General features: G+C 39.4%; 2 protein-coding genes across 2 annotated transcripts in view; one reads left to right on the top strand and one right to left on the bottom strand.

Annotated features, from left to right (window-relative positions):
- Positions 1 to 12310, bottom strand: part of PATL1 (PAT1 homolog 1, processing body mRNA decay factor) — a 26033-nt gene extending 13723 nt beyond the window's left edge. Inside the window, exons 1-9 of the mRNA XM_006911255.3 lie at positions 12151 to 12310; positions 10096 to 10207; positions 5179 to 5396; positions 4797 to 4877; positions 3975 to 4169; positions 2943 to 3044; positions 2402 to 2491; positions 1962 to 2182; positions 711 to 800 (exon numbers count right to left, since the gene is read on the bottom strand). Of these exons, the coding sequence (XP_006911317.1) occupies positions 711 to 800; positions 1962 to 2182; positions 2402 to 2491; positions 2943 to 3044; positions 3975 to 4169; positions 4797 to 4877; positions 5179 to 5396; positions 10096 to 10207; positions 12151 to 12165 (1124 nt within the window). The 5' untranslated portion in view covers positions 12166 to 12310. The remainder of the gene's footprint in view (positions 1 to 710; positions 801 to 1961; positions 2183 to 2401; positions 2492 to 2942; positions 3045 to 3974; positions 4170 to 4796; positions 4878 to 5178; positions 5397 to 10095; positions 10208 to 12150) is intronic.
- STX3 (syntaxin 3) overlaps positions 10946 to 27602 on the top strand; it is a 71996-nt gene continuing 55339 nt past the window's right edge. The window contains exon 1 of the mRNA XM_025046314.1: positions 10946 to 11685. The gene's annotated coding sequence lies outside the window, so the exon portion shown is untranslated. The remainder of the gene's footprint in view (positions 11686 to 27602) is intronic.

Genomic DNA, 27602 nt, shown 5'->3' with positions numbered 1-27602 from the left:
GTATTTTTAAATTAATATTTTAAGAGCCCGTATTAGTTTTATTCCCTGCAAAAAATATTCCAGAATTTCTTTGAAGGAATTATACACAGAAAACTATAAAACTTAAGGTTGACAAAACCTCAAAGTTTTTTCTTATTTTATAAATATGAATGATTACAGAATATAAGTTCCACGAAGGCAGGGGTTTTATATATCTTGTTCTTTCAATCCCCCAAATCTAGCACAGTGCCTGGTACACAGCTGAGATCACATTTATAAATATATATTTATATCTGTTGTATGAGAATTAAATAATTACAGGTAAAATTAAAGAGTGATTTGGCTTTACATAAGACCCAAATGTAAGGGCTAGCCACTATATTTCAAGATTATCTCAGAGCTGAGATGGTAGACAAAAGGTAGTTAAAAGTACCCTAAAAACCTGGTAAGGAGTACAAAATATTGACTAAAAAAAAAAAATCATATCTGAACTATATTTCTGATTTATGATCAACAGAATTATAGCAGCTTGGAAATTAGCTGATAAAATCTTATTACAGCTAGTGTTATCAAAAACATAAAATGAAGGCACATATGATCTGACTTTACCAGTAAAATAAGCTTAATGCTAATTAAATTCACTAAAAGTAAAGTAAATTAGTAGCACCTGTTATACTGTCAAAATGAAAAGGTGAATTAAGAGACCACAGAGGGGGAGGATGAGTACTTACTTTCTATTCTGTTGCTGTCTCTGATGCAAGAGTCGACGGTGCTGTGGATGGAGGTGAGTGGTGTCTGGTCTAAACATTGGGGCCTGAGATCTAAGAAAAAAGGGAAAAGGTTTTCAGTTCTGTTGACTTGATGATTTGAAGATTTTAAAAATGTTGTTGGTACAAGACAACTTCATACAGGTTCATCCAGGGGAATATTAAAACTATCCTAAGAAAACCAATCAGAAGGAAAAGACAGCCATATTTTCACGTCTTCCACGAAGGCCAATTCTCAACTAAGAGGATGATCACAAAATCTAAGTGAATTGACAGTAAAGCAGTTTCTTTTTCCTTTGCTCCTGTTAAACAGAAGTCTCTACATAGATTTAATGTACTTAATTTCAACTATTTGAGAACGACATTGAAAATATGTGTGATGGTTAATTTTATATGTCGACTTGGCCAGGCTATGGTGTCCAGCTGTTTGGTCAAACACAAGTCTAGATGTTGCTGTGAAATCAGTTTGTAGAGGCGATTAATATTCACATTTGGTTGACATTTAAGAACAAAAGAGATGGCCTTTGATATGTGGGTTGGCCTAATCCAATAAATTAAAGGCCTTAAGAGCAGAAACTAAGGCTTCTCAAAGAAAAAGAAATTTTGCCACAAAACTGGAACACAGAAGTCCTGCCTGAGTTTCCGGCCTGCTAGCCCACCCTACAAATTTTAGACTCAAGACTAAAACTGTAATGTATAAATTAGAAGCACCTTGTTACACTGTCAAAATTAAAAACTGAATTAACCAGAAAAAGGATGAATACTTACTTCCATGTATACACGTATTTGTGTATACACATATATTCTATATGTATATGTAATTTGTTTGTACACATACATGAATGTGTGTGTGTGTATACATATGTGTGTGGGTATATATATATTGCCCCTATTCTGTTTCTGTGGAGAACCCTTAGTGTATAGTAATTCTTAGTAAGTGATAAGCATTGTCTATCTGTGTAAGTATGTGTTTATAAAATGAATATAAGGTGAGACATAAACTATAGAAGAAATAAGAGGTGATTAACTAGTAATGTGCAAATGTACATGGGAAGCATGTGACTCAGGGGAAATGTGATTCATAAGAGAGCCTGCAGACTGTCAAACATTTGTGTCCGGAAACTTGAAGATCTGGTAATATCTCAAAATGGGTCACCTGCAAATATCAGGAGACTTGGCTGACAATGAATAAACAGTCGCATTTGTTTTGTGTACCTTAGGTTTTGCAGGTGAGGTCCTGGGCCAGGGGGGTGCTGCTGTGAGGGTGGTGGTGTAGCAGGGGGCGGAGCACTAAAGAAGGCACGGAAGCCTGGTGCTGGGGGAAGCATCTGCCCAACTCGCCCTTGCAGCAACTTGGGATTCATGGCAGCAAGCGGACTACCAACAAATCCAGGGACCCGTGCAAACTGGCTGGGAGACATCCGTCCAGGCTGTAGCTACACAGAGGAACAAAATCTTAGATTTAGTTAATCTGCAAAGCCCCTTGCTTTAATCCACAGAAAAGTTAATGGTTTCCATCAATAATTTTCTTTGAAAAGGTAAAGGAAAAACTTAAGAGGCAGTAGTGATTGATTAAAGATCAAAAAAAGGATCACATCTAGCGAAACTCGGAAAGTAAGAGAGTTCTTTATGGGTCGGGCTAATCACAGGCTTACCTGTGCTCCTCCAAGAAGCTGTGCTCTCTGGAGGGGGCTGAGGACAGGAGGAACACTAGGAGGAAAAGGGTGACCCAGTAGGGAAGAATTCTAGGAAAAAAAAATTATATGCTTACTATGAAACAGGTAAATCGATATAATAAGGGAACTCATTAGAAATGCAAAATAAACTCAGAAATAATAACTCTTCAATGTACAGTGAAACTGTCAACTGAAGAAATATGAGAGTAATTGTGAAATTATGAAGCACTGTGATAATATGAAAAAGAAAGCAGCAGAATGAGGAACAGAGACAGCAGGAAACCAGATGATCACGCTGCGTTTAGATTTTTAAAGATAAGTAAAGAACTGAGGTAAGAAACAATTGAACATGGTGAACCATGTCATCTGACCTGCGAACCAGAAAATCCAGAAATTCAAGTATGGAGATAGAAAAAATATGTATAATTTAGGAGATGTCTATATACTAGTATACTGATCATACAGGCAGTGTTCAGATAATACAGACTGTTCATTTTCATTAGGTTGTAGAATGACATACCGGGACATTGCAGAGCTGGTTTGGAGACATCCTCTCACCATAGGGAGCAGGATAGCGTGGTGGCATTGGGGGCCGAACATGGACAGGCTTCGGACACAGAATCTATCAGGACAAACATATACACAACTACACTCAGTGAAGTCAGTTTTTCCTCCACCTACACTCCCTCCCCTCAAGTACTGGTAGACACAGAACCCAATGCAAAGCCCTACTTCTAAGCAAACTGCTATGGCTATGAGTTCACACACAGAACCTCTGGTCACTTCCTCTCACAAATATCAAGCAACGTGCCACTTTTAACTGAGGAAGATTTAGCTAATTCTCCAGTTATCCCCACCCTTCCATGCTATCTGAGGGAGGTACCAGCAGATATTCGGACTTGCAAATTCTCTCCAAGAGGATATATTTTGGTAGCAGTGAGGGAGAAGGAATGATAAGAAAGCTGGAGGATTAACTAAGTCCTATTCTGAAGCCCCTGTGATATGGCCGCCATGCTCAGCTCTTTTGTGATACATTGTGACTCCACCTTTTCATTGGATACTGAGCCTAACTAGGCCATACCAACACCACCCTCCCCCCATACCTTCCAAATTGGCCTTCCTTTTCAGCTGCTGGTTTCAGGTGGAGGAAAGTCTATGGAACAGGACTGCACAGGCTCTAGGGAAAGCAGGGATATCTTAAAGGTAAAAAGGGATGTGGACAATGCTGTGTGTTCCCACTCCCCCCAGCTTTCAGTTACCTCTCTGCCAATGTTTTGGGCAGCCAGCAAAACACTTTAAAAAGGATATATTCACTAAATGTGGTTAACTACCCTTTTTCCCCCAATTAAAAAGCAGCAGCAAGAGGAGCAGTACCAGTAAAGGGCATTAGGGAATGTGTCTCTCATTGATACTAACCTCTCTAATTGGCTATTTTTCTTTCTCATCTAATGCCTACCCAAACTTCCACCCTCCTCCCAGCATCACCAATTTCCCAAATAATTTTGCCCAGATTCCCAATATCCTGGGCTGAGTGCCTGTTAATGAGAGGTACCTGTTGGTTGAAGCTGGGTACAGCCATCTGCTTAGGTGGGGTGCCTATGGGGACGGCTCTAACAGGAGGGCTCCCAATGATAGGTGAAGTTGACCGCCTTGGTAATGCTCGCTCAGAAAGGTCCCGATCGTCCTCTGGGCCCTGTGGGGGCCTCTGAGGCAAGGCATATTCTAGTACAGACACTGCAGGCATGTCCTAATTTAGGAAATGGTAAAAAAAAAAAAAAAAAAAAAAAAAAAAAAAATAAAAAAAATTTTTTATAAGATGTAATATCATTCAAATTAGCTAACAAAATATTTTAATAATCTCTACAGATGCCAAAAGTATCTCAAAAAAATTTTTTAATTATAATTTATTTTTATTTCATATCCAGTAAAATCTGCTGTAGAGCCCTGAGTTTTAATAAATGCATAGTCATGGCTCTACCATAGATGTTTCATCACTACCGGACTTCCTCTTTAGCCCCCCCTGTAGTCCCCTCTTCCACCACCCAACCACTGGCAAACACTGATCTCTTCTCCATTCTTCATAGTTTTGCCTAGAAATGACTTTTTAAGTAATTCAAATCGTAAGCTGACAAATCTGAGTTCCAATGGCTTCCTTGCAATCTTTTCAAAGTAAAGCACAGTCAATCAAGTGAGCACCATCAAGGAGGCTGAGGAAGGGTGCAATCAATCAACTAGCCCACTATGAGTGCTGAAGAAGTAATCAGCGTAAGACTGGCAAATGATATCCAACTACATGTTTCTGTAAGGGAAGGATGACGACAGGGGCCGACTTGAATTTTTGCATATCAGGAATTTCATAGAAAATGTTTTAAACCTGAGCAAGGAGTGGTCCTCGGATTCGCCTCAGAACTTCAGATCCATCCCAGATGCTAGAATTGAGACTTCCTGGTTGGGGCTAACGAAAAAGAAAAACACATGCACAAAGTCTGGCAAACTGTGGGCTCTCTCGTGACATACCTGCTTTTGGTGAACCAGGCTCTAAAAGAGCCTCAACTGCTTGAGTGTTCCAGAATATACATTATTCCCCTACTTCTGCCCTAGATAGCAGTTCTCCTAGAACTGCTTTCAGGGATTATGTTAACAATTTTCTACGCTGTATGTAATTTTCTTATTATAGTGGATGAAATAAAATGGCAACACTCAATACTGCACTTTAATTATTAGCTTCCTATAATGCTCACACCAGAGGAACTTACTTGCAAAAGTGGCCTGGTCTGCACTGCCCTCATAATAGCTGGATCTTCTAGTTCATTTTCGATCACCATCTTACTGAGCCTTTCTGCCAGATTCTCCTCATGGTCACCCAACAAGTCCATCTCATCCCTTTCTCCATTGCCTGTTTGTTCACTGACTGCCACTGGTAGCTTCTCTTCCAATTCAGCCAGTCGCTCATGTGCTTCCTGCCAATCATCATCTATAAGGAAACCATAAGAAAGAAATATGGTTCATATTGAAACTAAGTTTTATAAAATTCTTCTGTTAACCAAGTGAACAATTCCAACTCCAGAAGAGGTGAAAAGCTAAATTTTCATTTAGAGACACGAAATAACGTTTAGACTAAGGGGCATATTAAAACAGGCTTTTCGCTAATAAGAACAATTAACATCATTCCAGGAATAAAATTTAAGCACTTAGAGTAATAGCTTTATCAACAGTGTCCAAAGAATATTCTGAAACTGATTTCTAAACTATTGGTTCTGAATTTCTATGACAATTCAGGCAAAAACTTTAAAGGGTAGTTAAAGCTCATTGCACTAGCATACAGCCTAAGATTATAACTGCCATCTTCTTTATAAGCTTTGAATCCATTCATTTCATTCCATTCGCATTTGTGGAGCATCTATTACGTGACAGGCATTGTTTTAGGTGCATGGGATACACGAGAATACAGAACAGACAAAGATCCTTGCCCTCCTGAGCTTTCCTTCAAGCAGGGGAAAGACAGCTAAATAACAATAAACATAATGAATGAGTAAAGTAGATACTACATTAGAAGATGAAATGCTATAGGAACATGAAGGAAGAGAGCAGACTGAAAACTTTAAAGAGGATGGTCAGACCTATGTTTCATTGAGAGGGTGACATCTGAGAAGAATCAAGAGTAAGATAGTTAGCCCTGTAGGTATCTGAGAGAGGTGTTCCTGGCAGAGGAAGTCTGTATAAAGGCCTTAAGATGAGAGACTGACAGTTCTGAGAAACAGAAGGGACTGTCTGGATTGGAATGATCCGGGGGGCGTGGGGAGGGGGGATGATGAGCTCCAAGAAGTAGTAGGAGGGGGCTCCTTCAGGGCCTCACGGGCCATTCTGACTGAAATGAGGGGTCACTGGAGGTTTTGGTGTGGCTTGATTTCTTAGAATTACTCTGGCTGCTGTGTTGAAAATATACTAGGGGTGGCGGGGGGACACAATACAGGAAACATGGAAACAGGTCAGGTGGCTACTGCAGTACAGTGGGGCAAACGTAATAGTGACTTGGACTTGGGTCAGTTCCTCTTCCGTTTTTAACTATGTCTTTGCTATTCCTGCATACTATATAGTCTATAGCACTGGCACAAGGTTGCTGTTTCATATTTTATGCTGACACAGCATTATTCTTGAGTCCTATTACAGTAGATGAGTATCTTCAGACCCCTTTACCACCTTCTTTAGAGCAAGACCTTACTTCTATCACTTCTTTCATTCAACTGTTCCATTCTGCTTCCATCATAAAATCTCTACTCACTATTTTGCTCCTCTTGGCATTCAAATTCAGACACTTTTCCCTCTTCACAGAAGCTTTCCCTGAATAATCTTCGTTTTAATTCTACCATCATCTTATCTAAACACACACTACTTTCTAATCTACCACAACACCATGCATTCTTTTGTATGTTATATATTTTATTCTGATTTGTTTTGTATGTCTTATAAAATGCAACAGAGGGAATAACAGGTAATTCCCTTCATAACTAACATAGAAACACAGAATTCTTAAAAAATGTCTTTAAAGATAATCTGCTCATTGAATTTTCCTATTTATCTCGTTAGAAAAGAGAAGGAAGAACTAGAGGCACCATGACAAGGAAAAAAAAAGATGCATGGTATATCCTAAGGGTATAATAAATGCTAACCACTGAAAAATAAAAAGATTTCAATTACTGGCAATTTTCTGAGGGGCAACTTGTTAAAATTACCTTTATTTTTTTATCTGCTTACAAAGAAAATACATGTTACATCACAAAAATACGTTAACTTATAAGTGAAAGTTTCCAATCATTCCACAGGTATGTTACATTTTTGAAATTGCAAACTATAAAGTTTAACTTGTTCTTTTTCACTTAAGCAATATACTTTGGACATCTTTTCACGCATGCACACACACACGTAACTACTGATTATCTCCTTCTTTTCAATAACCTATATAAGATCCTATTCTATTGATAAACTAAAACTAATCTAACTTACCCCCTACTGATGGAAATTTAGATTACTGCAAATTTTCAATATGACAATACTGTAATAAATATTACACCTATCTTAACATCTTAAGCAAACATTCAAGCAAGCTAAGTCCCTGTCAAGGTCTGATTATAAACATTTAAAATTTGCTATTTTTATTACATAACAGTGTATCATGTAACACCAGTGGTCCAGAAACTGAGGGAAATGAGACTCCCAAATTTACAATTTGGTGTGAACAGAGCCACTGTCTATTCTTTGGGCTGTGGTAGATTTGAACATACTACTTGTGGTAAAAGGAAAAATCCACTTCAGATGAAAATCACAGTATTAATTTAAATTATCAATTATCTGAAAAATTCTTGAAGAACAGTGTAATTAAAAATCAAATGTGACATTTATATTTGTCATCTTTGCTAAGAAAGTAAACTGAGAAAGTTTTTAAAGGACAAATTATTCTTTGTAATTTTACTAACTCAGCAATACCAAAAAAAAAGAAAAAGGAAGTTTATAATCCTGAATAAGATGATGCAAACATTTTTCCCTGCAGGAGACAGTGACTAGTTTCTTAAGAAAAGATGACATCAGAGCAGTTGTAACCAGCGACTTAAAATAACTGCTGTACTAATATGTTTCATTCAAGACACTCACTTCTTGAATGAAAAACCATCAAACGAAAACATGTCAAAGGCCTGACATTATATCTCCTGGTTTAAATTCTCTATACCAGTTGTATATTTATGTGTAGAAGTATGTTAAACGAGTCACAGGTTGACTTAGCAATTTTCCTTTTATATATCCTTATATTATTTAGATCAAGAAGTTCGAGGAATTAAGATTTTTACTTTACAATTCAAGTATATTATACTCGATGGAAAAAGCTCACATTTGGAAATCTTTTCTCCAGTATAAACTTCGTTGATCGAGAAGTCCTACTCTTATGCCCCAGGGTAGGAAATGGGCTAACCATATGCTATTTCACTGCCTTTGCTTTTTACTAGCTGTTCTTCTCTGTGTGACCCTAGGGGCTTTTTCAATGAGTGTGTACTTTTCTTTCTCTCTTAGAAAAGAATTCTGCATACTCCAGCATCTTTCTAAGGCAACATTTCCCCCATCTTGTGAGGAACACAGAAGTTCAGGAAAAAAAGACTGTCCACAGCACTCCGGAAGTCAGTGAGAAGGCAAGACTATTCCTCCTCTGTCCAGGTTCAAAACTGAGGACACATTACCATGCTGCCTTACCCGAATATCCACAAATCAATTCTATCAACTTCATTTTAATACTGAGGAATCTGCTTCAAAATAACATTCCTTATAATATTTTAAGATAAAAAGAGTTCTACAAACAGGCACACACTGTTTGTAGCTTCTATTGTATTCTATAGGTTATTACTAAACTAACTTCCAAGTAGAATTTGTTAATTCACATCAGTTCCTTGCTTTTGTAATTCTATTCTCTTGCTGCCCTCTGTGGTCTCCACAAAGCGAGAACAGCTCAACATCTAAATTATGGCTATATCCAAAAAGGTCTTTGGTTCTCATTCTGCAATGAGTCTACCTACTACTACCTTAAATATTTCCCTTGCTGCTCCCTTCAGAGGCAGTTTTGAGATCTCTACCGAGTTTTGTAAACCCCGACTGACGACAGTATACTCTTTCACTTTTGCTAGTTCAACTCAGTCTAAGTTTTCATAAATTTAAGCTGTTTAGGTCACTGTAAAACCAGTAACCATCACGACACTTTTAAGACCTCCTGTTTTTGGTATTCAACATCTTGAGATTACCCATTACTGCTAAATGTTCTCTTCTTATTATTTAACTTTGAATATTTGTTGCATAGACAGATGTGCTTGATACCAAAGAAATCACATATTTACACATCCCAACAAAAATTGTTGCTGTTCTCAATATCAACAGTCAAAGCAAAAATATTACCATCGAGTCTTATTCTTTTTAAAAAGTGCAGTTTAACTTATTAGTGTACTTGTTCTGGGATCTCTAATGCTCAAACTTTATCAAATAAGCTTGCTCTCTAAATTTCCCATCTCGGTAATCATAACTCTGTGGCCTCTAAGTATAGTCTGGCTCTTTAACTTTTTAAAACCTTTTCCAACTACTAGAATATTTATCTATATCCAGGAGTAGCACTTTTCTAACTTATGAAGCCTTTTTATAACTAAAATTCTTGGAATAAAAAGATTTTTATTTTATTGAAGATATTATAAGATAAATGCAAGGTCCTGCAAATACATTATTGATCAAATGAATTTTAAAACAACATATCCACATCTGAGTTTTATCCTAGTTCACTAGTTTTCTTTAAGCTACATGTTCCACAAATAAAAATTTTCCTCTTCTGGATTATTTTAATTCTTTGTAAACTGTCTACTTACCTAAACATTTGAATTCCTTTTATTGTCAACCTAGAGCAATAGATTATACAGCTGGAAGGGACAGGGCTTAGAGAACACTTGGTTTTATAAAGGAAGTCAAAAGGAGACCCAGAGAAGGGTAGATGCTACCAGTTGAGACTAGACTATTCTAAGACCAAGAACGGAATATTTTGCTAAGTTAGTGACTGAAGTTACTTTTCTACTAAGACAAAGCACTTACAAAAGAGCATTTGAAAAGAGCAAGAGACCAAGATGATGATGTAAGAGAAAGATGTCACTTACCAACTGCACCTGACCCAAATGTATCATCATTGAATTGATCAATCTCTTCATCTTCCTCTCCCAGGCCCTGAAATGCATCCTCATCTTCATCCAGAGGACAATCCTCCAAAGACTAAAAAAAGAGATTTAGCTATTCATCAAGTTCACAATCTCATTTTATTTTTTTTTTGGTGCCTCATTTTAAAATGTTCTAAAAATGTTCATCTTATCTTCCCAATCAACATAATAGCTTCATTATAACTTTTTGTAAAGATGGCATTTTTTTCTATCCCCTAATAACCCCAACACTGGAAAATTTCAGTAGCTTCTTTTCTTTCAGTTTCTCTTTCCTATTCCTTATTTTATTTAACGTTTCCCTGAAACATTCCACTTCTCTATCAGGAATCTAATAAGAGCATTTCCCATGGCCTGCCAACTTCCTTTATATCACTGAGTAGAACAGTAAAGGCAAATGAAAATGAACAATTTATTATTTTACTTGAATTTTATATAATTTTCCAACAAAATTCTCATCTTCCCCATATTCGTGTCATCTTTTCAACTATTTTATTATTCCCTTTTATTATTCCTCTTCATTTTCCATCTTCCTCCCTTTCTGTTGCATACAGGCCCAGACTCTGGTGATAAAACAGAAAGCTAAATTTACAACTACAATTAAACAAGCTCTCAAAAAAGTTATGATATGGCAAGTTCAAGTTCTGGCTCCACTCTTAAAAGTGGTGTGAACTTGGGCAAGTCATTCTTTAACATTAATTCGTTAAATACCTCTTGAGCACCTATTGTATCTCGGGCTTTGTTAGGCTCTTAGTCTCAGTCTCCTAAGCTGTAATACAGGAACAATACCACCTACCTCAGAGTTGTGAGGAGCAAATGAGGCATAGATGTAGACAAAGGCTGTGGATTGCTAACAATGCTAGATATCACCATAACAACTTAGGTGGGTTCTATTTTAAACTTTTCCCTCCTCCACTTCAATACATGATTTATTTCCCAAGTTTTCTTTACTTTTAGCAACCGCATCTCATTTCTCTCCATGTTCACGTGAGGTTAGTTGGGTCTTAAACCATTTCGCCAAGTATATGTGTCCGCAATTTTCAAAGACCCAGAATCAGAATTCGATGTTCTCTAGGTAGGCAGGTTTGTGATATACCTTGCTTGGCTACCTCTTAGCCAGGCTGTTCTCAAAGGAAAGGTAAGGCCAAAGGGCTATTCTACCTACCTTAAGCCCTCTCAAACTTACAAAAAGCAGGCATGCCACTGCCTTCACATCAGAGGCAACGTCCGGCAGCTCTACTTCCCAAATCAAAGATCTACTTAATCAAATCACCAGTTTCTTAAATTGGACTCTTAAGGATTATCTAGACCAGCTCTGTTATCCTACAAATCCAGAAACTTATGTCCAGGGATCAGAAGTCGCTCAAGGTCATACAGTGAATTAGTGACAGGGTCAGGACTCTTGACTATTGCTCCATTTCCGGGACAAGCACCAAACTCACGTCTCCCTCCACTCGCCCAGAAGGAACTTCTGCTGGACACGCCCCCTCCCAACTCGGAGCCCTTTAGTAAACAGTCTACGGCTCCAGTCAAAAGGTAAGTCCAGGCCCCCTTGACCCGATGGTTGCCTATGTACTATGGGTCTGTGTGACTGGAGGGGAGGTGGTTCCGGGTACCGAGCGGGAAACGTGTCTCTGGGCTCTCCCGGATGACAATTCCTCAGGAAAAGCCACCGGGTGGATGCAATGCGGTCCCCTCCGCGGTTCCTCCCGGGGTGGGGCTGATGGGTAGTCTGGTTAAGGTACTTAACGGGCCCTCCCCACCACAGAACAGAGGCCAACTCTCCCCGGTGGCCAAATGATAGGACGTCCCGCCTCCTGAAGCCAGCTCCCTGCTCTCGGATTAAACCCACGACCCCAGGCCCAACGCACTCTCTTGGTCCCACGCGTCTCACCGGCCCGCCCCCTCCCCCCCAGGAGCACAGGACAGACGCGTGGGGGCTGAGAAAGGAAAAGGGGCGCGTGAAGGAGGGAGGGGCCACTTCCGGTCGCAACAGCTCACCTCGTAGCGGAACATTCTTGGGGAGGGGGGGAGGGAGCGGGGAGGGGAATAGGGGAGGGAGGGAAGAAGCGTCGACTCTCCGGGCTCCTCCGCGCGCGGGTCCTCCACCGGCTCGCGACCCCTGGCCGCCGCCGTACGCCGGAGCGTGCGTGGGAACGTGCGCAGGCGGGCTTCCGCCCCGCTTGGCGCCCGGCGGCGGCGTCTGCGCGAGGACAGATTTGACGTCCCGCTTCCTAGTCTCAGCGGCGGGAAGGAGGTCCCGTGGCGAGAGACTGCGCACGCGCTGCCCGTCGGGGACTTCCTCGCGTTCCGACTTGCGGCTCCGCCCACCGCTCCTCTGCGCCCGCCCCAGCGCTCAGGTCGGAGTCACGAGTTTTCCGTCACCGTCCGGGCGGAGAAAACCCATGTGATGGTCACAGGATATGTCTTTGAAGAGTCCCGGGCTAGTCTGGGCTGGGAGAAATGGAGATTCCTGGGCTATTTTTCCAACGTCCAACACGGTCATCGGGTTGCTCGGCGGTCCTCACGATATGTGATAGGCGCCGAGTGGAGCGGAAAAAAAATTGGAAAGTTCGGGTCATACTAAGGGGCCAAATTCGTCGCCACTTTCAGCGGCACGTCACCCGCAGAGTCAACAGGAGGTCATGGCTGTGATTTATATGTCTCAAAGTGGCGACGGCGCCCGTTTTTTAGAAAGCTGGAGGCTTGTTCCAGCCTGGATGTTATTTTTAGGCTCCAGGCGCTCCAGGCACGTGGAGTGGGAAAGCCAAAAAGGGCAGCACAGCCGTGGGCAGCAAGGTCGCACAGGCTGAGAAGCGCCAGCCTGGGTGCGCCGCTGAGTGACACTGATTTAGAGGATCAAGCTCAGAAAACCGTCAGGTTATAAACCTCCGCTCCCTGGTTGCGGAAGCCTTTTTGGTGGTTTACCTCGGCGCGGGTCCTCCCATGCCCTTTTAGGCGGTGGAGCTCATAGAAATGTCTCTTTCCCCCTAAGGGCTAAGTTTGCACCTACGTTTCGCAACTCCTTTTTCCAGGTGTCTTAAAATGCAGCCTCGCCTTGGAATGGCATACACTAAATTCCTTTCACGTTAGTGTGATTGGAATAATCAGAGGCCGAGTACCGGAAACTTTAGATTTGGAAATAGAAGTTCTGGGATGGAGTCAGTGCTTTGGGTCACAGGCTGTCAGTTTTCGGGCAAGCTATTTAAACATGTCTGAGCCTTAATTTTCTCTGTAAAATGGGTTTAATGATAACCTGCCTCAGAGTAGTTGTTCAATGGCATGGTGATGCCAATACTGCTAATGATGATTGAAGTCTGCCTGGTATTCCACTGAGTGCTTTATCTGGATTACCTCATCGAATCCTTCCTTATGCCAAACCCAGGAGGTAGATACTGTATTTTCCCTACTTTATGGAAGAGGATCCTGAGGATTAGAGAAATTGAATAATTTGTCCCACACTACCCAATGGCAAGTGGCAAAGCTAGCAACTGAGGTCAGTCTGATTCAAACACCCAATCTCTTCTTAATCACCATGGCAATTTAAGGAAAGCCGATGTTTACCTGGGCCAGGCCTGACCCTTAAAGAAGTGGAGCAGGCCAAGGATAAGATGATAATTGGTTTTCAAGCATGCATGGACTATTACAAAACTTCTTGTGCTAGGTAACAGCAAATCCTAATAATTGCTGCCATGTAGACCAAGGATTGGCAAGCTGTGGCTCTTGGCCGCTTTTGCCCTGTTGCCTGTTTTGCGAGGAAAGGTTTTGTTGGAATACAGCCATCCTCATTTATTTACATATTGTCATTGCTTTAGGGCAACAAAGCCAAAGTTGAGTGCTTACAATGGAGACCATTTGGCCAGCAAAGCCTAAAATATTTACTACCTGGCCCTTTACAGAAAGAGCTGATCCTTGATGGTGCAGGTCATGTTTTCTGATCCTTATGTTAGAAATCAGAAAATTTAAACCATACCTGTAATCCTAGACTACTTAAGAAAAAATAATGGAAAGTAGAAAATACTTAGAATTGAATGATCAACATATCAAGACAAGATACAGCTATATAAGTTTATGTAAGGAAATAGGAAAGCCTGAATATCAATGAACTATAGGATAAAGGTAGAAAGAAAGAATGGAGAGCAGAAATTAAAAAACAAGGTCATAGGATCAACAAAATTACCCTTTTTTTTTTTTTAGCTGTGTAATAGGCCTATTATTAAGATGGAGCAGGTACAAGTTTTCACAAGTGATTTGTTAGCAATATGGCCTGATGTCTCTGGAGAGTGTCTCTTAAGTGGGTAGAAGAAAGTCTGTCCTGCATGCCAGGTAGGTGGAAGAGGCTTTTGACAGCTGAGAACTTCAATTAGGGAAAGCTACTGGACTTCATTTGGCATTGTCCTTGCTCTGGAAGCTGCAAATAATCCAGTTGTGGTATTTACAGACTCAGTACATTCTTTTTTTGTTTGTTTTAACTGATATAAAAAACAAACTTTCTGTGAGACTAGTTTAAGATAGCATTAATTTTCATTAAGTGATATACAACTTTCTCAGCATCACTAAGAGGGCTTGTTAAAACACAGACTGATGGGCTCCATCCCGTTAAGATTCAGTAGGTCCCAAGTGAGACCTGAGAATTGCAAATTCCCAGGTGATGGTGATGCTGCTGGTTCTGGGACTATACTTGGAAAACCATTGTTTCAAGACGTTGTCCACAAATGCCTGCCAAGGGTTATAGAGAGAAAAGGAGTGGTGGGCTGCCCAGAGCATCATTTCTCAGGTAGTCAACAAAGTCGTGACAGAATCCCAGAGAGTTATGGGAACCTCGATGCAACAGATCTTAGGACAAAAGGATTAATAGAAAAAAATTAAAATTTATAAGCCAAAACTTGTGGTGCATTAAACATGGCCACAGATTCTTAGGCCAAAGAATCCTGTCAAGGTGGGTTCTGTTTCCACCTTTCTGAATCCACACTGGAGTGTCACTGCTTTGACCAGCTGAGTTTGGGAGAGGCGTTGCTATGCCAGTTCTGGCTTGAGTCTTTAAGAAGATCGGCAGTACAGGAGTCCCCTCCTTCCCAAGGGGGATACGTTCTAAGACCCCCAGTGGATGCTGGAAACCACAGATTATCAAACCCTGTATATACTATTTTTTTTCCTATGCATACATACCTATGATAAAATTACTTTATAAATTAGGCACAGCAAGAGATTAATAAGTAATAATAAAATAGAACAATTATAATACATATATTTCAGTAAAAGTTATGTGAATATAGTGTCTCTGTCTCTTTCAAAATATTATACAGTACTCCCTTTTACACTTAAGCACTTTACAGCTTCTCTGTGACATCAGAATTGCCAGCATCACTACTCTTGTGTTTCGGGTCCATTGTTAAGTAAAATAAGAGTTACTTAAACACAAGCACCGTGACACTGCAGCCGTCAATCTGATAACTGAGATTGTTGGCTACTAAGTGACTAGTGGGTGGGGAGCACATACAGGGTGGAGACACTGGACAAAGGGTTGATTGCTGTCCCAGGTGGGGCGGAGCTAGTCGGAATGGTGCACAATTTAAAACTTATGAATTGTTTATTTCTGGAATTTTCCATGTAATATGTTTGGAGCATTCTTGACTGTGGGTAACTAAAACTGTGGAAAGTGACACTCCAGATAAGTGGCAGGGCTATTGTATAAGTCCACGTAAGACACCCAGTAACCTTGCTAGGATCACGTGGAAAGGCCCTGAGACACATGGAGAGGAAGAGGGGTCCGGGGGGCCCCCAGTTACCATGCCAGTCAAGACACCAGATGGTGAATGAAGCTGTTTCAGATTCTCCAGACCAGCTCAGCTACCTTCCTTCCAACTATCACCGCTTGACCCCTTTCCACACCCGATGGAGCAGAATTACTCAGCTGAGTCTTTTCAAATTCCTGACCCATAAAATCGTGATATACAATACGATGTTTGTGGTTTTAAGCCACAAAATTTTGAAGTAGTTTATTACTCACTAGTAGGTAACTAGAATAAGTCTGTTTAGAAAAATTATACAAAACTTGGAAATAAGGATAAAGGATAAAGGATTATTGTATACCCTTTCAGTGTCTCTAACCTGCTTAAGGACTGTTTAAAGTTCTTAGGGGAAGGTAACTTTGACTTAGTATTTACTATTAATGAGGTCCCTGACTCGGTAAAGTTAGATGTTAATCTGTAGAAGATCGCTAAATTGCAAAGTATCTTTGTCCAGTGAAGATGATTTCATTTCGATAAAAAAGATAATTCCAAAGCGACAGTTTTATTGCCCTGCCAGATATGAACCGGCATTATATTTAAATTTTTGAGTCTTATTCTAGCATTTTTTCTCACAATGTATACTTTGTAGCTTTACGATCTTGCTGGTGCTCACACAAAGATGATAAATAAATGACATGCTCATAATATATTTGAGTCATGTTTTCATGAAAGTTTTATTTTGGCAAACATATTTTTACATTAATTTTGGGGAGAATTCAATTAGTACATATTTGCTGAGAATATATCATAAAAAGTCGAGAATCTGTTATGTAAAAAGCCATGAGGAAGGCCTGAGTTCTTTATTAGATGTGAGTTAAGTGCTGAACTGTAGTACATTAGTTTCCTATTGCTGCTGTAACAAATTACCACAAATTTAGTAGCTTAAAGCAACACAAATTTATTCTCTCAGCGTTCTCGAGGTGTCAGTGTCCAGAATGGGTGGTAATACCAGCTTCCTTCTGGAGGATCTAGGAGAGAATCTGTTTTCTACCCTTTTTTTTTTTTTTTAGCTTCTAGAGATTGCTCGCATTCCATGGCTTATGGTTCCATCTTCCATCTTCCAAGCCAGCAACAGCATCTTCCAAACTCTTCCTCTCCTTCTCTCACTCTCTTTCTGTTATCACATTTTTTTTTCTCTCACACTCTCCTGGATCCCCCTTATAAAGCTTCTGTATAGCAGTGAGGTTACCAGGATAATCTCTTCATCATAGGGTCCTTAATCACATCTGCAAAATTCCTTTTTCTCATATAAAGTAACATTCACAGGTTCTGGGAATAGGACATGAACATTGTTGGGAGCATTTTTCAACCTACCACATGTGGCATGTGTGAATCATTGAGGGGTATCCAAAAATGATTTTTGGTGGTAAAGTGAGAAAACACTTTACAGTTTAAGTCTTTGTTTTGTATACTATTTAAAGAAGAAAAATAGAAGATTTCCGTTTCACTAGGTGAAACGGAAGCATCGTTAAAAGGAGAATCAAGAATGAATGAGAGAACATGGAGGCCCACCCTCCTGCCATTGATCCCTGAAGGGACAGCCCAGTGCTGACCAGGCCTTGACAGTAAGGATGGGTTGTAGGGACATTCTTCTTGTATTATTATGTGATCGACTGTCATTGAGGGGTGAGGAAATATGGTGGTTTTCTGGGGTATATCATGGCACTGGAAGATAAAAGCAGAAAGCCAGTTTTGTTGCATATTTTTCTGTTACTGAACTAGCAAGAGGAGATGGAGGCATCTTATAATGCCATGGCTTCCATTATTTTATTTTGATTCCCTGAGCTTTGCAGGATGGGGATGGCAGAACAAGGAACTCTTCTTCCCCTCATCATTTATCTCTATTACCCAGGAAAGGGATCATTCCCTCCTTCCTGGGGCTTTCCCACTGAGAATAAGTGATTGAGGGCAGAAACTATATACTTCTTATTGAGCATTTTATTCTCGCCATATCATCTACTTCAGTACTTAATAGTAATTGTTCAAACATTTCTGAGTTTTTGAAATCATAAACCAATATATAGAAAAGAAATGGCAAATAAAAAATTAACTTCCTACTAGTTCATAGGATATGTCCTCATATTCTCTACCTTGTAGGCCCAGGTTCCCTTCAAGTATCCTTTCGTATCTCTTAGCTGTGATTTCTTGTAGTTCCTAGTCACCAGAACAGGGTTAGGTGGCAGCATCCCATTCAAAATATATCCTTGTCCATTTTACTGGCAATAGCTGGTGTTAAAGAAATGAAGGGAGAGAAAAAAATGTGGAGAGTGAGGGGGAACACTAAGAAGAAGGATAGGGAGTATGAGAGGAGATCCTATGAAGGCTTGAACAGCCTCTCTGCCTAACTCCTTCGTCTAATATCTTGGCATTCCCTGTGCCTGAGGCTTACTGGTAGTGTGTTTCTGGCATTTGTCAGACTTCCTGGACTTCTGAATTTCCCACGCCTAAGTGCAGCAGGATAGGCTAGCTTCCAATTTCTGGCCTTTTCCTGGAGCCATTGGGGAAAGCAAAGAGAGATTCAGACTGTTTCCTGAGACTGCTGTGCTGGAGGCACCTTGGCTGTGTCTCTTTCTTTGGACAAACCTTGCATGAGGAAGAGAGACTAGTTCAACAAAGTCTGAAAATTAGACAACATTCCATAAACACTATTAAAAGTTTTGAGGCATTCTATTAATAGTCATATAGAAGACCGACGTAAAGTATAAGGATGTTTAGGAACTCAGGAACACTTGCTTCCCTCACCTATTAGCAGACGTTTAAGACAGGAGAGTTTTGATTGAGGGGGTGCCTGCATTATGGTTTTCTTTCCTACTAGGTGAGTTAGGATACCTATAAGAGAGAACAAAATATTTGGGACTTTGATGGTTATCTTCGGATGTTGCAGTTATCAAATGTGCATAACAAAACCATCCTGAATTTAGTGGATTAAAATAACAATAATGATTTATTTCACTACTGAATCTGCAGTTTGGCTTGGACACAATGGGAACAGCTCATCTCTGCTGCAGATGGCATTAGCCGGGACTGCTTGAAGGCTGGGAGTGACTCAATGGATGGTTGCTGGAATCATCTGAACTTTCACTCACTATCTGTCAGTGCTAGCTGTCTGCCAGGACCTTAGTGGGATTTTCAGCCAGAGCACTTACATATGGACTTTCTACATGGTTTCTTTCTTTCTTCCCAGCGTGGTGTCTGGATTCCAAGAGCAAGTGTCCCAGAAGAGCCAGTTGGAGGTATATTCCTTTTATGACCTTGTCTCGAAAGTAACATAGCATCACTTCTGCTATAGTTATAGGCCCACCCAAACTCGAGGAGAAGACAGACAGACCCCACCTCTGGATGGGAAGAGTGTCAGCATTACAATGTGAGGAGAGCATATGGGAATGGATATAGTATCATAGTCATTTCGGGAAAATACAGTACCACAGGGGCCAAGAAGCAGGAGACAAAGCTTTTTGGATAAAATTGGCCAAGAAACTTCTTGAAATAAAAGTCAAATCTTTCCAGGTAAATATTTTTCTCCTTTTAAAAAGTCACCACCACCACTAGTACCTCTACCTGTGTTTATACAATGGTGTGTGAGAATTAGAGGAGACCTGGGAAATTTTTATAATGTTGGGTTGTATGAAATCTTTGCTAAGGATGTCCTGATTTCCACAGTGGCATCTAGCCCATTTGTATGTGAAACCCCCCCTAAAATTCAGCTTATCAGTGGTCGTTGTGTTTATTCCAATCACCTCCAAGATAATGGGAGCTGTGTTCACTAACATGCTGTATTTCTTCTTTATTGCCAACACAAAAAATTACCCTAAAGCATAGCAGCTAAAATAAGAAAATCATTCACTCACAAAGTTTGGAGGGATCTTGAGTCTAGAAACGGCTTAGCTGGGTGTTTCTGGCTCTGAATGTTTCAGTGGGTTGTGGTCAAAATGTCAGCTAGGGCTCCAGCCACCTGAAGGCTCGACTGGGGCGGGAGGATCTCTGCCCAAGATATCCACTTACCAAGATATCCACTTACATGGCTGTTGGCAAGAGGCTTCAGTTCTTCCCCACGTGGACCTCGCTATGGGGCTTCTTGATTGTTCTCAGGACATGGCAGCTTCTCCCAGAGTGAGTCATCTGAGGAAGAGTCTGCAGCTACAGTATCTCTTATGACCCAGCCTCAGAAGTCATATGTTATCATTTCTGCCACATTCCACTTGCTAGAAATAGATCACTAAGTACAGTCCACATGCAAAGGGACGGGGATTAGGGGAGCCTTGTAAAGGGAGAAGTATCAAGGAATTTATGGGCATATTTTTAAAACCACCATCATCTTTGAAAGCAAACTCCAAACTCTTAGCCATGGCAAATTTCTGGAAACAGATTCTCATATGATGATGTAAGTGGAACAGAGGAAGTAGCCAAGAAACAGAAGTTAGCATAAATGTTAACTTCTTAGTATATGATAATGATAAAAATCTCAGTTCAATGGATAAAGGAAACATGATCTAAAAATTATGCTGAAACAATTTGTTACTTATTTGGGGAGAAAGTTTAAAGCCTTACAGCATAGCATATACCAAATAAATTCTAGAATGAAAAATAAGTTCCAAGTAAAATTTTAAACAAAGCATTGAGAACAAAATATGGCTGAATTGCATAATTTCAGGATACAATTTCAGAATTTATTTACTTCAAAAATGGAAAAATCACATAGCAAAAATTTTTAATACTGAATTTCACAATAACAAATATATGTAGAAACATTAACAAACTTTAAAAATATTTTCTACAGATATAAAGTGTTCACATAAAATACAAAGACTTAAAAATCTTAATATTCTTTAAGCATCTAAAAAAACTCACCAAAAATTTAAATGGCTATAAAATATATAAAAAGATCAATTTCATTAAATAGATGTAAACAAGTAAATAGTTGCCTTATAAAACTATCAAACTGACAAATTATAGAAAGAAAGAGAAAGAACAAGAAGGAAAGAAGGAAGAAAGGAAGAGAAGGAAGAAAGAAAGGAAGAGAAGGAAAAGAAGGAAGAAATAGAAGGAGGGAGAAAAGAAAGAAGGGAGGAAAAGAAGGAAAAAAGGGAAGTGAAGGAAGGAAGGAAGCTTAGTGTTGACCATGAAATTGTAAGGTGAATACTTTTTAAAAATAATTAATTTATTTATTTTAATTAGTTTCAAGTATACAGTACATTGGTTAGGCATCTATAATGTTCATAAAACGATCCTCCCAAGTGCTCCCTCTCTCCCTAGCCCTCCACCTGGCCAACATATTAATGCTAACTGCATTCCCTCTGCCGTGCTCCCAATCCTTGTGACCATCTATCAACTGCTAATTTGTACTTCTTTAACCCTTCACCCCAATTCTCCCAGCCCCCCAACCGCCCTCCCCTCTGTCCATCACCAAATTGTCCACTGTATTTGCGAGTCTGTTTTTGATTAGTTTTTTTCTTTTTGTTCCTTAGATTCCGCATAATTGAAATCATATTTATCTTTCTCTGTCTGACTTATTTCATTCAGCATAATAACCTCTAGGTCAATCCATGTCATTGCAAATGGTAGGATTTCATTTTTTTAATGGCTGAGTAATAGTCCATTGTATATATGAACCGTAATTTCTTTATCCAATCGTCTGTTGATGGGCATTTAGGTTGCTTCCATATCTTGGCTATTGTAAATTGTGCTGCCATGAATATTGGGGTGCATAGATCTTTATGAATTATTGTTTTGGTTTTCTTTGGATAAATACCCAGAAGTGCAATTGCTGGGTCAAAAGGTATATCCATTTTCAATATTTTGAGAAACCTCCATACTGTTTTCCATAGCGGCTGTACCAATTTGCAAAAGGCAAATACTTTTGTAAGTAGTTTGTGGAAGTATAAATTAGTAGTCTCTTCTGGAATGCAATTTGGCAATGTATAAGTTCTACGAAATTAATCAGAGTTACATACAGCGAATTATATATATGCATGTTTATCACAGTAATACTTAGAATGGTGAAAAATTGATAGCCATTTAAATACCAATAAAGATAAGTGAACAAATTATGACAATCATATTTGAGAAGGCTACTTCAGCATTGCAAATGTTTGTATCACAAGTTAGAGAATTAAACAGACTATAAAAGCTCCCCATAATACAATATACATAATGGATAAAATACCCAAACATCCGAAGTTTGTTTTAATTGGTGGGGTTAGAAATGACTTTTTACTTTTTTCTGTCTACTTTCATAAGTTTCCCAATTTTTATAAAATTGATGTGTACTATATTTAAAAATGGAAAATGTTATTATAAAAGTAGAACCATAACAAGACAGATTGGCAACAATGGAGAAAAGAAGTTATCATTCCAGTCCTGCCAAACAACCATTAGTCCCTTCACCCCTTCTTGAAATTTCCCGTTTGAAATGAGAAGAAAATGAAGTTATTGTTTCTAATTTCAACATATCACGAGTTACATTATTTAAAATGACAATGTGTACCAGACATTTATGTATTATATTTTTACAACTTCTCAGCACTGATTTGGTCTCACAATAAACATTTCCAGACTCAGTTAATAGAATGGAGAAAAATAAGAGTTTATGAGTAGAAACTGGCAAAACCACTAGTACTCTCAGTTATTCTACAAATGTTTGGGAATGCCCCGTATCGGCAAATCTTTATATAGTATTGTGGGGAGATAAAGAAAGAGGAATGTTTTTTGCCATCACTCGAATGCATTCGTTAATTCAATAACTATGTATTGAGTGTCTGCTGTAGCTAGTAGATACTACTTTAGTTTTAGGTACTGAGGATGGATCAGTGAACAAGGCAGCCAGAAATACCTGCCCATGAAGAGTTTACTCTCTCTCATTTTAAAAGATAATCAGTTATTTTCAGTAGCTTACACTATATGTATTGAGAAGTTAGAAGCAGAAACTGGGACACGAAGAAGTAGTAAATCCAATTCCCCAAATGTTTTGGTCATCTAATTCCTGAGTTTATTGTTTTCTGAATAATTAGTTCCTGCCATTGGCATGGGTCCAGAAACTCCCACATTTCCTAGTTAGGTAAATGTCTTTTCATTATCTTACTTACTTGAGGCGTCTCTCAGCTCCTTGTTTCTCATACTGTAGATCAAGAGATTCAAGACAAGGGTGACAAAGGTGTAGACGACAGACACCACGTGGCTCATTTCTGGGTCGTAGCTGGAGTTGGGGTGTAAATAAATATGGCAGCCATATTGGAGGAGAACCACAGTCAGTTGAGAAGAGAAGGTGGAGAAGGCCCTGTGCCACCCCACTGTGAAGTCCGAACTTCACAGCGACAATGAAGATGTATGAAATGGAGATCAGGGAAAAGGGGATGGTGAGGATGATGATGGTGCTGATGAAGATCATAGCTTCTTGCATTTGAGTGTCTCAAATGCCAACCACAAGATAGGGAGTACGTCACAGTAGAACTGAGTGATTCTGCTGTGACCACAAAGTGGCAGATGGAAAACTAGAACTGTCCGTTGTAAGGCTAAAATGAAGCCAAGGACCAGGTCTCCCATAACCAGCTAGGCATACAGCTGCCATGTCAAGTTGAGGGTGTAATGCCAGAGATCCTGGATAGCTACAAACTGAACATAAGCCATAAACCCCAAGAGGATACGGTCAGCACTGCCCAGAAAGACGAAGGACATCTGTGTGCCACGGCCAGTGAAAGGGATGAGTATTCTCCCCAGGGTCAGGAAGTTGACCAAAGCAACAGTAGAAGAGTAAAAGATCTTCAGAACAGCCAGATTGGCCAGAAAGAAATACATGGGAGTGTGGAGTGAACACTCTGCCCAGACAGTAAGAAAGATTGTGGCATTACCAATGAGACTGCTAATATACATTAGCAGTAAACCCACAAAAATAAACATCTGTACCTCCAGGATGGGTGAAAATGGGTGAAAGTGGAACTGGATCTCTGTGGTTTGGCTTTCATCCCCATAGAAGTGGCATATTGGGTTTTCTAGGACAAAAGAAAAAAAGGAAAGTACTGTGTGCTATGGGATAAAGGTGACGATACTATTTTAGCTCCTATACCTTTAATAATAATTTTCAAGTTGCGTTTATGCTAAGCAGTCCTCTCCATGTTCCTTGTGTTTGTCAGCTCCCATTTTTGAGAGTTGGCTGAGGTTCACTATAAAGCCCAGCACTGCAAATAAAATCCATGTTAATTTGTCCCACGTGGCAATTAAGCTCAGGACTTTGACTTTATTTTTGTTTTGCAAGAACCAGCTGAACTAATAACCCCTGAGCCTCTAAACTTATACATTGCCTAGCAATGATATACTGGCCCTCAACTATGAAGTCATAATGATCTTGTCCCTAACACTCCCAGTGAACTCAGGACAAGCCAGCAAATGGCTTTGCTCAGATCAACATTCTTATATACAGGGGAGAATGACCCAAATGATACTAAAAGAAAAGAGAAAGAGAATACCGCCCAGAACTTCTAACTAATTCTCTGAATCTACAAGGTTTCTATGGTTGAGGCAACTCTAAAAATTCTACTGATTCAAATAAAAATTACATGGGTGAGACTTGGCTTAGCCTATAAGGAGTTCAGATATGCTCAGAATTAAAGTGTATGATTAGTCACCAAAAGCATGGATCTCTGGTTCCTGAAAACACAGTCATACTGATTGGCCCTAGTAGGGTTAAGAATTTGAGTACTGGAGTCAAGCAGACCTGGGACCATCACCTGGCTATTTACCAGCTGTGTGTGTGACCTTGGCCACTTTAACTCTGTGCACTTCAGTGTCTTCATCTTCAAAGTTCAAATAATATTAACGTCTATCCCTTAAAGTAACTGTAAAGATTAAGTGAGGTAATGACTATAAAGTGATCTGTACAGTGTCTGGTGTCATTGTTACAGGCTAGCTATTTCCATAACTGATTTTTCAAAAGCTGTACTAATGGCACAGTATGAGTCTTGCCATAGACGACATGAGTTCTCATTCTGATATGATAGTATGTAATATCCTCGATGATTTTTTCCTGCTTTCAGCTCTCTATCTACAATAACATGTCTTCCTGAATCTGATTAACTCCACAGGACAAAATATAAGTATGTTGGTGTTGCACTGTTACTCCAATTTGAGCCAGGACAATCTAGTCCCACGAGAGAATCCAATGACCATAAAGTTACTCTGCTAGAAGTTTTCAGTACATCTGTATCTTTATCTTTGAATTATTGCAATTGATGACTTAGGCAATTTATTTTATATTTTACTTTATTTCACATTCTTCCAAGAAGGAGGGGCTCATGGCTGTCTTATCTTGTGCATACCATTTTACACCCAGCATGTGTCATAGTACCAGAATACAGGAGGCAATATAAGAATAAATGCATAAATGAATGAATGAAGGATTTCTTACTTGTATATGCAAGAGAGAAGGAGATGATATGGCAAAGTCTGGGAGATTATGAGGTTCTTGTAAGAACTAGTTCAATGTAGGGTCTTATTATGATCCTCATAAGGAAGGAAAAACAGTAGGCAGCTTCTCTAGAACATCCTGAATCTTGGAGGTAGACCCCAAAGAACTTCTACCTGATTCCTGAGGTCCACACAGATTTGTGTTAAATAAAGAGACAGTAAGGAGTTAGCCTATTTACGCATGAGATGATCACTGCCATTGTTGTGGCTAGCTGCATACCCTCTCAATTTTTTCCATTTTGAACTTAGGAGATGTTTTCTTGCTCTGAACTCAAACTGAAAATTGTTCAGTGCACAATGAAACTTTTTTGGTCCCCTTTGTCTTCACTTGGACTAAATGATAAGGCCAAGGTCCCATGATACATGGCAGATCTGTCAGTCACCGATTATCTGGATAGAAAGTCAAAGCAGATCAAACTTCTGCGGTACTGCCAGTCTTCCAGATTTTTCAAGATTTTATAAAAACCAAAGATAGAGACAGAATTTTTATTATTCTAAGGGATCATTATGATCACTTTGGTATTAACAATAATTCTGATGTTATATCTTCTTTACTATAATCTGTGTCTAGTTAGCTCTTGAGCACAGAGGTAAGGAATCTGACACCCTAAAAGGCAGCTCAGAGAGCTGCTGGAATTGGCTGGGAACTTACCTTCTTCTAGAAGGATGAACCTGTCTTCTAATCCAAGTGTTACATTTAAAGATTACCCTCAGTCCACAAGTGTTTACAGCTCCTGCAGGGACCACTGGGACCAGTTTTCCAGTTCTCCTTAGATCCCTGAGCACCAACAAGTGGTTTACACCTTGTCATTGCTGCTCCTTCTCCCAGATCAGACCCCTCTTCAGGAATTTCTGTCAAGTCAAAGCGTCCCTTGAGCAGTTTTGCATCTGGCTCTCTTTTAGTTCAGGCGAGGCGTTTACCCTTCAGAGCCTGATCATTAGAACAGTTTCACAGTCCACAAGGAAAGTTACACATCTCCAACAGTAGTTTAAAATGCTTAAAAATTCAAAGCAGAACAAACGAAAAACCTTCTTAGCCACTGCGTAATAGCTTTTAAAGAGTAGACTTACTTTTCATCGATGATGTCATCCCCTTTCTCTATTGTTTTAAAAATAGTTCTTACATTGCTATTTTCTATGATAGTGTCCCTCAGCCAGAAAACAACAACCAAAATAGTCGTGCTTCTGGAGAAAGAATGCTAGTGTTATTTTCAATAAAAAGTGTATTAAATAGTATGATATCTAAATACTTAGATGAAGGATGAAGAGATTGGGTCAGACACATGATTGTTTTGATGCAAGCCTCTTGAAATTTTATGTGATGAAGGAAAAATTTTGGGTTAACAGACTCCCTCATTGCTGTTCAGATGTTATGAAGCTGTGTAGACACAACTCTAGGGCATGTCTTTAAACTTCTGAAATGATGATTATTTCTTCTTTCAAAAATTGGTGTGATATCGCTACCACCACGGGGGGATGCCACCATTAGTTTCAAGGAAAATTGAAATTTTCCTTTATTATAGAAGGGGGAAGTTGGAAAAAAAAAAGATGAACAAACTCTTGTGAATTTAAAAACGATATTCATTTAAAAATAGTGTAAAATATATGCGAAATGTGCATATATCAGAATATGTAACATGTGATGTTTTCTAAGTGCTTTTGCATTGCTGTTTTACCCATAACACAATCCTGTGAGGTTGAGATTATCATACGCGTTTTACAGATAAGTCCGTAGAAGCTCTCCCAGGCGAGGTAATGCAGAGTGCTTGAACCAGGGCTGGAATTCAGATATCATAACCGGAAGTCCCTTTTCTTCTATTATATGAAGCTGCCTTTAGTCTGTATTATTGTGGCTATAATAATTGTTACTACTTGTTTTGATATTAAGCTCTATAGGTTCAATTTTATTAAAACTTCTTTCTAGTAACCTTTTCTCTTTCAACCCTTTGTATTTTTAATTCCATATTTCTCTTGGTTGTGTAACCCCTAGAAGAGGATTATTTTTACAGTAATTTGACTTATAAATTATCTTTGAATTAAGAAAAAATGCTTCTTCAACCTAAATGCCCATCAACAGATGATTGGATAAAGAAGTTATGGTTCATATATACAATGAAATATTACTCAGCCATTAAAAAAATGAAATCCTACCATTTTCAACGACATGGATGAATCAAGAGGTTATGCTGAGTGAAATTTAATTTC

This window comes from Pteropus alecto, unplaced genomic scaffold, assembly GCF_000325575.1.
Source record: "Pteropus alecto unplaced genomic scaffold, ASM32557v1 scaffold43, whole genome shotgun sequence".
Taxonomy (NCBI): domain Eukaryota; kingdom Metazoa; phylum Chordata; class Mammalia; order Chiroptera; family Pteropodidae; genus Pteropus; species Pteropus alecto.
This window is presented reverse-complemented; position numbering and strand designations above follow the sequence as displayed.